The following is a 12157-nucleotide window of genomic DNA, read 5'->3' on the forward strand; positions in this document are numbered from 1 at the left end:
ACTTACTGAATAATAAGCCTGGAATGTTGCAAGTGTTTTTTCAATAAATGCTGTAAATTTAATCTTTTCATGATTGTCTTTTGGAGGTAAGGCTACAACTCAGCTGTATAACGATTATTGCATGGTGCAACAATGAAGCTGTGAACATTTTTGGCCACTAATTTTTCATCATTGACAGACGGGCTACAAAACGAATTATGTACACGGTCAGTAACCACATTAGTAGCTTGTAGATATGAACCACTCACTCGTCCTGGCTGGAGCAAAGCCCTCTTCCCCTTCACACTGGACTCGATATGGACCAGACGCAGCAGATTCTCCTGAGAAATGAGAGAGAGAGACAGTGAGAATGAGAGGGAGTGAGAGAAACGTACATGAAGAGATAGAGAAAGAATGAAAAAAGAAAGAGAGAAGAAAGAGATGGAAACAGTGACAGAGAGAGGGAGATAGAGAAAGTGTGTGAAAGAGATGGAAAAAGAAACAGGAAGAGAGAGCAAGAGACAGAAACAAATGGAAAGAGAGAGAGAAGAGAGAACAAAATGGAAAGAGAGGGAGAAAGAGAGAGGAAGATAGTGAGCATGAGAGGGAGTGAGGGAAAGGTACATAGAGAGATAAAAAGAGAGAGAGAGAGAGAGAGAGAGAGAGAGAGAGAGAGAGATGGAAACAGACCGAGGGAGAAAGAGAAAGAGAGAAAGATGGAAAAAGAAACAGGAAGAGAGAGCAAGAGACATAAACAAATGGAACGAGGGAGAGAAAAGAGGGAAAGAGAGAGAAAGAAATGGAAATAGAGGGAGAAAGATAGAGAGAGTAAAAATGAGAGGAAGCGAGAGAAAAAGAAAAGTACATAGAAAGAGAAAAAATGAAAAAGAAGAGATAGAGAGGAAAGAGAGAGATAGAAAGAGAGAGAGAGAGAGGGAGAAAGAGAGAGAGAAAGAGAAAGAAAAAGAGATGGAAGAGAGACAGACAGAAATTATTGGAAGGACAGACAGAGAAAAGTGAAAGAGCGATAGACAGAGAGAAAGAGAGAGACAGAGAGAGAGAATGTGTGAATGCTGTTGTTTGTCTGCGAATGAGGGAGGAAGACGGAAAAGGAAGAGCTGTTGGGAAATGAACAGGAGTGAGAGAGATGGAGAGATAGAGGGATCCTCTGTGTCTGTGTGTCTGTGTTTAGGAGAGCTTCACTGATTCAGTCTCGTCTTCGTTACACTGCAGCCTTTGTTTAGGAATGGAACACCTGGAACGTTTTGATGACATCATCTCTCCTCGCCCTTGAACGCAGCAAACACACACACACACACACACACACACACACACTTACCCCTTCTTTAAGGCTGTCGTTGGCCTGGTCTGCAATCTCTGACACAATCACCAGAGCAGCTGTATAGAAAAACAGCGGTTAACAAAATCAATCACAGTAAAAATTGTAGTTATTAGATAAGTATTCAGACCATTTGATAGAAAAATATTAAAATGCTAAAAAATGACTCTGTGGGCAGGCCATGTCACTTTTTATCACACAATTATCATATAAGCGTAATTATTTAAGCTGACTGCAATCAACTTCCACAGTTGTTAAACTTCACAATTTTATGTTTACGTCACTATGAACCAAATGTGAACTGGGTGTGTTTTCAATTCTAACTTTTTACTGGCATTATACCACCTTTAGAGAACAGCAGACAGTAAAGTTTATTTATTTGATGTTTCTTAATAACACCTTAAGGGGGCAGCGGTGAGTAGTGTTTGTTTATTTGATGTTTGTTAATAACACCTTTAGAGGGCAGAACACTACTGTTTGTTTATTTGATGTTTGGTCATAACAGCTTTGGAGGGAAGCAGTGAATAATGTTTAAGTATCTGAATTTAATGACACCTTTAGAGGGCAGCGGTGAGTAATGTTTGTCTGAGCTTGAGCTGTGTCTGTCCTCAGTTGGAATCGACATCTAGGAAGCAAGATAACTAATCGGCCAAATTGCCTACTGTAGGTTTGTAATTTAATAGATGAAACAAAAGAGACGATTAAATTGTTAATTGTTATTTATATGGCATTTACTCAAATATTTGTTATCATTTTGGAGATACAAAATGTATATAAATGTAATTTAATCTGAGTACTTGAATGTAATATTTTTAATAGCTCCATGCCTGAAAACATAAGGAACAAGTTAGTATGAACTTTGCGGAGGCGAACAATACCTTGAGTGTCTTCATACTCTTTGGAGTCAGGGGAGAGGTTGTTTAAGTAATCTGGAAACAATGAAAAGCAGACGCAACAACCATCAACACAGCTCACAGTGGAATAAATGAGAAAACATGCAAAAACTCTGCAGATTCAGAGCTTTCCCATTCCTCTCAGTCACAGTGTCTTACACTGAAACAGACAGACAGACACAGACAGACACACACTGTCATACTAGGTTACCTGTGAGCAGCATGCGATACTGGAGCACACGCACAATGACCTGCTGCAGCTGGTGTTTCACAGGAACCTGCACACCTTCTGCATTCTGTTGCTGTAACACACACATATATGGTTTTTGGTGAAAATACATTCATGCACACATGTACATTTTCATTAAATGTTTGCCTTTTTACTCCAGCAGAATTTCATATATGCGCATATTTATCACATATATGTAAAATATATAGTCAAAATTTTTAACGAGCTTAATCAAATTACACATTTTCTTGCTTTTCTAAGGGAAAATAAGTTCCTCCACAGGAAACAAATTCAAATATACAACATTTTTCTGCAAATTTTAGTGCACAATCATTCTTGGGAAGTGCAGGCTTCAAACACCTGCAGAAGTGTAAACACTGTCCGTACGCTGTGCCCTCCGTGTTCCATTCCATGCCAAAGAAGGAAAGAAAACTGGCGTGGCTTGCAGCTTTAAAGGTGAAATAACCTCCAAAGAGGATGAATGTTTGCTCATAAAAATAGGATATATAGCAAATAGGATATATCTGAGCTTTCCTCAGCTGCTGTGTGGCTGCAGGACTTTCCCAATCCTACAATGCACGAACAACTCACAGTCTCCACCACTCCACTTTCCCTCAGTGTTACCCACGCATGGTGTTCACCTTGGCCGACATGTAACTTCCATGTCTCTATGCTTTCATAGATTTGCAGTTTGGTATAGGGTAGTGGGAAACACCTTTGCCCTCTGTGCTACAGACTGGGGTTCAATCCCCCATCAGGGCAGGCACTCTGCTATACCAATGAGAATCCTTGGGCTAGATTCCTAACACTACCAAATTTCATAAATATAATGTTCTGTAGCTCTTTACACCTTCTAAAATGATGAAGTAGCTCACTATATCAATATAGGCCAAAATGAATACAGATCTTTTAGCGTCAAGAGATGGGGCACTGTCAAAATGTGGTCACCTCAGCTTTTTAAAATGTCATCACTAAGCAACCAGCTGGTACTTTTGGCTTTTTTTGGTTAAAAAACTGCAACACAAGGTTCACTATTTCACTATTTTATGTTTCCAACATAAACACTCCAATCAGAAACCAAAGACTGGCTTTGGCCACGAATCACAGGAAAAAGAAAATCGTAATGTAATGTAATGTAATACTATGTTTACATACTTATATGTAAACATCCATATGTAATTATATGTCCAATGTGCATTGTTTACACTTTATTACCAATATGCAATACATGCATTTCTTTAGCCACTTTCTTCCTCACAGATGTGCAGACAGAGTCAGTCTGGTCATTGCTCTCTCTCCTATCATCCCTTCATCAAGGAGGCCTCACCTGACCTTCAGCCTACAATACAATACCTGATCATAGATCACACACCTACCAAAGGAAAAGAAATCGTTTCAAGGACGTTCACTGACCTTTCCTTACATCTCTGCCGCGGGCAGACGCGGAACTGGAATAAATCTCATTCCTTTCCTCAATTATTCATTATTCACAGAGAAAAAAGGAGAGAACAAGTGAATCAGTCAGGCAAAAGGCGAAGAAATCAATCAAGGCCTAATTGACTTTGACAAGGCTTTGTTCAGACGCGCTCAGATGCTCTAAGGGCATCTCTGGAGGTCAGATAAGACTGAGTTTGGGGGTTCACTGTTCGAAGCCCCTTCTGTATTGGGATAGGGACAGTGTGGGTATGTGTGTTATTACATACTCCTGCCCTGTGCAATAGGGCTTGAGAGATACGTAGTTATATGAAATGTCATATGAGTTTCATGGATTTACCAGCATTGACTGAAATCTCACCATTACAACACAAATCATGTGTCTTTAAATGTTATATAAGAAAAGCACATTCAAAAATATTTTGAGCAATAGCTAAACAACCTAACACTGTGTTGGGCTCTAAAGTGTGCTAATGTTTGAGAGTTCATGTTGTGTACCTGTTTTGTGATGTTTTTATTTATGTTATTTAAAATTTTGTGAGCTTCTGCTGTTTATCTTTTAAGAAATTAAACAAATGATGTCAGTCCATAAAATGTTATCAGAGTCCGTTGCATTCCTGATTATAATAAATTATACTGGCCAATATTACCAATTATCAGAATTATTAGCTCCATAAAATGTGTGACTTTAAATCAGTATATCAGTCAGGCACTATTGTAGTGATAAGGGGTGCTAATAACTTGTTGTAGAGTTTAACATTGTGAGAGTTTATGTTATGTACTTGCTCTGGCTACTGCTGAAAGGGGTTAAATTATAAGGTTATTTAAAAGGGAATTTACCTTAAGTTTCTTAAGAAATTTGACAATTGTCCACTGACAATCATTAGTCAGTAATGTACTGTTTAAATAAAATTTTGCAAGTTAAAATTATTGTCCACATTAGACGCTTAAATGGCCAGGGCCCACCGGTGGACTCAAAGTTTTATTACACACTTCTATAACCTAAGAATAGCTCAAAAAGTTTGCACCGAAGTCCCTGTAGTTACTGAATAATAAGCCTTAGTATGTAATAAGCCTGGGATTTTAAGGGGTCAAAAAGGGGTTCACAGATAGAAGCACCTTGGACAGCACCATTTCTAGAGCAGCTCTCACATTCTGAGGCTTTCAGCAGCCCTCCTTCTTCTTTTTGCCATTTTGTTCCTTACACTTTCTTAGCATCACTTCATTCTCTTTTTATCTTTTGCATTCCATTTTCTAAAAAAATGTAACCATGTAAAATTGCATTCTGGTATACCAGTATAAATTCTTTTCTGTTCAATGCCAGAAATAAATACAGACAACACGAAATGCAAACAGCCACGCTGACATTAGTTTGTCATGGATGTTTCAGTCACATTTCAAATGAACATGAAAACTCAGTGGTTTCTTGACCACCTTCCACTGTCTAGTCTATTGCATCTTGAGTTGTTCACTTTGTTTTTAAGGCAGCAATTGCTGACAGTGATTGCTGGACTTCTGTTTCTTCTTGTCCTGCCTCACTTGGTCAGTTGCATCTGACGAGGCTGCAGTTGGGGCCTTATGTGCGAAACTGTAATGACGGTCATGACCATGGAATGACCAAACTCCAGCCATGACTATATGAGATGCACATATTAGACAAATGTTTTGAGAAATTCAATAAATTCAATATAACTGCTGCTCCATTTAAGGTGGAATAGAAAATTCACAAAAAAAATCTGAAAAAGAAGAAAAATTCAGCCTTGATGAAATTCAGACATGAATTACTGTTTTGCACATTAAAAATATTTCAGATTTACTTTGATTGTCAAAAAAAAAGTGAAGAAACATCCCGAAAGAATAAGCCACACTTGAAAAATTACAGCAATATTACAGTAAATTACTGGCTACAAGTTATTTTCATGGTATTATACTGAACCAACAGTGCATAACAGCAAAATAGCAACTTTATACTGACTTCACAGTCACTTGGACCACATGATTACTGTGATATAGCTGCATTCTGCAGCACACTTACAGTAATAAGATGTAAATTAAAATACAGTAACTTCCTGCATTTTTACATAACTGTACAAGTAATGCAACTCAGTAGCCAGTGAAATTATTTGCTGTAAAATTATTTATGAATAAAAAATTACTTTAAATTTGACCAGATGTATAAATGTTAATTAAATACAATATACATATAACTTTGAATTGTCAGATTAAAAAAAAAACTTTTATTTAAATGTGTATGCCTTTTTAACAGTCATATCCCACAATGCTGTGCGGTACAGCTCAATGCCAATTTCACAGTAATTTGCTGTGCCATTACAGAAAAGATCATAAGAGTTGATTTCCTAAAGAAATATGAAACTAGTATTTTAACACTTCATTACCTCATTCATTTCTCCTCTCTTTTGGAATATTGTCTTTATTTTATAAGTAAGTGGCCGCCGGCTGTTAAGGCCAGCTAGATTCATGGCTATAGAATAACATGACCGCTGTATTAAATCTCTCTGGACTGATAAAGCACCCTGTCCTGAGAGCTAGGGCTAAGATTGCAATCCAAATGATATTTGCGCTGAAGAAGTGGCTTCTCCAGCCAGCTAGCCACTGTGTGTGTGTGTGTGTAAGGGCTGATATTTAGCACTCTTGAGCTGTGCTGGACAGGAGCCAGCGATGGACAGAGCCGGTGGCTGAGGCCAGTGTGCAGACAGCCTACACAAATCACCGCAGGCTGGGCTGAGGCAGCGTCTGCACCCAGCGCTGATTTAATTCAGGCCTGTTAAAGGAGGCTGCTTCACTAATTGGCTTTTGTGCGCCTCATTGCCCAGATGCCAAATCGGTGTGTGTAAGACACTCCTCATGTCTTTATCTCACCCCGTCCACCTGCGCAGTTTAAGAGTCCACTACTGCCATAATGAACAACTACACTATCACCTACACATACAGACAAACAATACACATAAACTGTAACTGTGCAGTACTGAGCAGTAGTCAGAAATCACCCTTCACTTATTTCAATTCCAGTTCAAATGGCCATTCAGTACAAGTTATTTATTTTTACAGCATCAAGAAAATGATACAGGAGTAAATATAATAACTATTTAACTATCATGGAACCCAGGAAGACTAGCAACCCCTTTGTGGAAGCTAATGGGGATCCAAATAAAGAGTAAAGAATACAGACTGAAAATGTGTCCACCTTTATTTTTTATTACAGCTGTCATTCTTTTCTGGAGACTCTTTCAGTTTCTCAAAGAAATCTACAGGGATATTTTTCCACATCTCCAAAGTTCAGTGTTAGAAGTTAGTTGCACTTTCTGCTTCTCATGAGCCAAATAATACGAAACACATTCAGTGATGTTGAGGCCTGGACTATGGGGTGGTCAGTCCATTGTTCTGAAAACACTCAGTTTTCTGAAAATTTCCTCAGTGTTTTTTAGTTTCCTATTTTCTAAATAACAGCTTCTACACCTCCCTCTTGATTTGTCTCCTCACAGTGGAAGGATGGACAGAAACACCTGTTGGCTGATCTGTACCGTTTTTGACCACCATAGAACTTCACGCTGTACAAAGCTGTGCAAACCTCACCTGCATGAACATTGAGTCCCAATTCCTCTGTAGCATTAAAACAATTTTTTGAACTCCAGTTTTGGAAATTCCTGCTTTTATGTTTTTGTTTTTTTGATTATTTTTCTTTGAGTTTCCCCTTTCTCATGCTAGTGAATCATACTATATCTAATTTCCAAAGAAATATCTCCTGGTGAATAAATAACTTGTACCTAATGACCATTTTATATATAAAAAGAGGTTGCCGTTTTTCCAACGGAGTAAAAAATGCAGCAATGTAGCTTTAATACAACAGTAATAACACAGTAACAGAGCATACATAAACACACACACACACAAACACACGCACACACACACACACACACACACACACATTTGTTTAAGCCACTGTAACAGCATTGTAGCTGAATCTGGTTTAATCTTATCAGGCCACACTTGTGATCTTAGAATCCACTATTCATACATCATCTCTGTCAACACAAACACACACACACACACACACACACACACACACACACACACACACACACACACACTAAATGAGATGAGCCCTCCCACTTTGCTACTACAGACTACTGCAGAATGCAGTACACAAGACACTTTGTGTCGCCATAAAGCTCAGAACTGTGTTAGCACACAACACATCTCTAAAACACATCTGATCAAACCTTTCATTAATAATATGAGGAATGAAAATAAAATTTCTAAGCATGTACAAACTAGTGGGAAGATGTTGTGCATTAGGACTGCATAATTATTTTAAATGGTTGTTAGCTTTACCACACATAGATTTACATTGCAAAAAACAGGTGTGTTTTTATCAGTCGAGGAATTAAATAAAAACTTAAATGAAAACTTTAGAGGGCAGCAGTGAGCAATGTTTGTTTATTTGATGTTTGTTAATAACACCTTTAGAGGGCAGCGATGAGTAATGTTTGTTTATTTGATGTTTGTTAATAACACCTTTAGAGAGCAGCAGTAAGTAATGTTTGTTTATTTGATGTCTGTTAATAACACCTTAAGAGGGCAGTAGTGAGTGATGTTTGTTTATTTAATGTTTGTTAATAACACCTTAAGAGGGCAGCAATGAGTAATGTTTATGTTTATTTGAGCTCCAGCTGTGACTGATGTCAGGTGGGATCTACTAAGTGTCGAAAGCTGAGAAGTGAGATAGCTAATCAACCAATTTCGCCAGTGGCATACCGTAAAGAAAAAAGAGTATTAAATTGTTAATCACAATAATTTATATGGCACTTAATTGTCAGCTGAAAGTTTATGACTGTGATAGGCCTAATTGCAATGTAAAATATTACTGCTTTAACTCCCCCGCTAAACATTTTCTCTTGTTAGTGTAATTAGCTTCACTTGGAAATATTTAATTGATTTTGCTTTTCAAATACAGCAATATTCATCACAAAAATATAAAATATCACAGTGTCATTTTTTCACATTATTGCACAACTCTACCATCCTAAGAAGTTCAGAAATCCCATCAATCGGGTGCTTGACGTTATTCAAGGAAATGCTTACAGAAAATTCTCAATGCTAAATGCTAAAACTCATAACATCTACCAATCTGCACGTTCCTATGCCTTAGAGCTGCACCTGGTGCAGATGTGGCAATGTGTCTGCACTTCCTGATTGGGCCTTTATAGAGTTCATTACGCTAGTTTGTGCAGATTATTCAGAGTAACCGAAGGCGACATGCTAGCTCACGGCTTGATCAATGAAGGCCGCGACTGCGTCCACACTCAGACAGCAGGCACAGGAGAGAATAAGCACTGATTGGGAGAGTGAGAGAATCAATGGAGGAGCAGTTAAGGGTAATTGACAGCAGCTTAAGAGAGCTGTACAGATGGAGTCTTCTTGTGCTGTTCATGTAAACAGTGCTGACCTTTTGGGGCTACTGCAGCTAATCCTTTGATGTCTCTATTCTGAGAAAGCGCTGTTTATGTATATATATGTGTTTGTGCAGGCCAGGGGTGCTTCCACTCAGTACAGTTCAGCGCATATATCGTTAGTCAAATTCTTTGACTTATCAAGGAAACAAATGTAATAATTACTCCAGATTTAATTAATATATTAAAAATGACTTAAGACAAATATCAGCCATTTTGCAGCTATAAACAGCATTAAAATGAGCTATTTTCATCTTTTGTTTCACAGTTTCAGCCTGTTTCAAAATTAATGCCACTGAATTCATTGGTAAATAATATTGATTCAACATAGACTCATCAAGTTTTGCCCAGAGAAAGACTCAATGCTACATAATTGAACCACAAACAGACCTCTCACTGGGAATATAGTACAAGCTATCAATCAGGGTGAACATCATTACATATATTACCAATCCAATACGATCACTAGCCACAACAGAGTATGTGGTAATGATGATCACTCCAGGTTTGGTTAAAGCATTAAAAGCTGGTTATTAAGTCAAATAACACACAATTCAAAACTTAAAATCATCTGTATGTTTACATATCAGTTCAATTTTAATGCCACTTCAAACATAACTCATAACCAACTTTACAAAACTATGCAACCAAACATAATGAAATGCCATTATGTTTTAACAGGGCTGCAAGAGCCACAATCTTGCTTGTATTTTTTATTAATTAGAGCTGCACTATGTATGTTTTGGGGATTTGGAGACCTCTCTGGTGGAAATGTGTAATTGCATGCAATGTGCGAACGAATGTAGGTTGTGCTTTGGACCTCTTTCCCCAAGAGGATGAATCAGATGATTTTGAGCGTGTTGAGAGAGAAATCAAAGAGTACTCAGTCAAAACTTGGTGAAGTCCAATGAAAATGTGGATGAATTACTTACTATTTTCATCAGTATGATGTTGACTTTGCATGTGAGGCCTAAACATCGAGTGGGTACTTCGTGTTAAGCCTGCGCATGTGATATTAATACATAAAGATGTATGACATCGTCTGAAAACCTCTACAAAATCCTTGTAATTTGCTCACAGCATGTTTAGCATGTTTTAGTGTGTATTTTTCCCTCCTCACTCAATAATGCTACTTCTTTCAATTTTACCAAAAATATTTACAATGCAGCATTATGTTTATTATACATTGGTATTGAAAAAACATGAGTGCATTGCAAAGGATGCATGGTTAAGGTTGCGTGACTGAGAAGGCCTGTAACCAGATCAAATACTCTGGCCTCACTTCAATGCAATATACATAAAAACATATTATGCAACCAAAAATTGGATTTACCATAACATGGTAAAATTCCTCTTGCATGCTGTTTTTGAAAGCCCTGAGATTGAAGCTTTGCATTAGCTAGAAAACAGTTGCTAAGTTAGCCTACTTAGTTAACAGTAAATAGCACTAAGCAACAGCAATATGCAATTACACCAGCCGTAAGAAAGTTTTACTCTGCAATATAACTTTTTTCTCTGTATCAGACAGAAAATATTAATTAAACATTAGTAATGTACACTCATGAAACAAACCAAAGAGTCATGACAATCATGAAAGACTACAATAATGTACTACTAAAGACAAGATCTCTTTCCCAGACAGACCAGGACCACTGCTATAATGCATCATTTGTGTTGTTGTAAGCCATTGTAATCTATACAATGCTGTAAAGAGCACTCGGATTAGATCAATTTTAATTTAAACAGGAGGCTTTAACGATATCAGCTGCTCAAAACAGTGGCTTATTTCAACATTCATCTCTCTCTCTCTCACTCTCGCTCTCTCACTTCTATAGATTAAGTAAGCCTTCCAGAAGCCCCCCACGCTTACAAGAACTGCTGAATACAGATGCTCATGAATATTGATGAGCTGGGGACAGTTGGCCTCTTGTCGTTGGCGATTCTAATCACTATTTAGACGCGTGGTCAGTCAATTCACCAAACATTCAAGATATGGTCAGGGACCGCAAGTGAATTTGCCTCATGAGTTGAAAGTGGGATACTCTTTCAGTTTTGCCATTTAAGCCTTACAAGTCAAATTGTTATTGTTGTTTAGCCAAACATTTGCCCTACATTTGACTATTTGCTTTACATAACTATTTAAGTGTAACTACATTGTAATTATACCCTAATTACATAATTACATTGTTTTACGTAGTTAGTTACATAATGGATCACATTTACATTTGATTTCCATTCTGTGTTGACAGCTTCAAGTTTGCTCTTCTGAATGATGACAAATGCGTGGCAAGAACGTAAAGGATTTTTTTTCTTTCTCCATAGAAAGATGGTATAAACAATAGTTATACTTCACATTCAAACTGTCAAATTCAAAATGTATGAATTGATGAAGAGTTTAGAATTTATGTATTTGACAGATATACTTTTTTCAATGAGCTATAAGTAACGCATAACTAACTATTATAAATAAACAAATGTATCTTGTAATGTGGATTTTAAAAATATTTTATTATACTTTTGTATTTTATTATCATTGTTGATTTTACATTTTTGTCATGTTTTTGTCATTTCTTGACATCAAAACAAGCAAAACAGAAATGCAGACTCAAAGCTGTTAAAACAGAATGTAAGTTTGATGTAAATGTAATTCATTTTCATACTATGTCATTACTATGTAATTACACACTAACATTGCAGTAGTGTAGTAGAATCACAGTAATAACTCTTGATTTCTAAAATGTAAAAAAATGGAAGAAGAAGTGTTTCAAAGTTGCCGTGATTGACATATTGCACCCTATAAACTGGAGTTCCC

General features: G+C 37.2%; 1 protein-coding gene across 2 annotated transcripts in view; it reads right to left on the reverse strand.

The window, feature by feature from the left end:
- Positions 1-12157, reverse strand: part of fgd5a (FYVE, RhoGEF and PH domain containing 5a) — a 72827-nt gene that overhangs the window by 19616 nt on the left and 41054 nt on the right. For both annotated transcript variants that reach the window (XM_036558964.1, XM_036558963.1), the window contains exons 8-11: positions 2423-2513; positions 2197-2247; positions 1319-1377; positions 249-320 (exon numbers count right to left, since the gene is read on the reverse strand). In XM_036558964.1, the coding sequence (XP_036414857.1) occupies positions 249-320; positions 1319-1377; positions 2197-2247; positions 2423-2513 (273 nt within the window). The remainder of the gene's footprint in view (positions 1-248; positions 321-1318; positions 1378-2196; positions 2248-2422; positions 2514-12157) is intronic.

This window comes from Colossoma macropomum, unplaced genomic scaffold (genome assembly GCF_904425465.1).
Source record: "Colossoma macropomum unplaced genomic scaffold, Colossoma_macropomum, whole genome shotgun sequence".
NCBI lineage: Eukaryota > Metazoa > Chordata > Actinopteri > Characiformes > Serrasalmidae > Colossoma > Colossoma macropomum.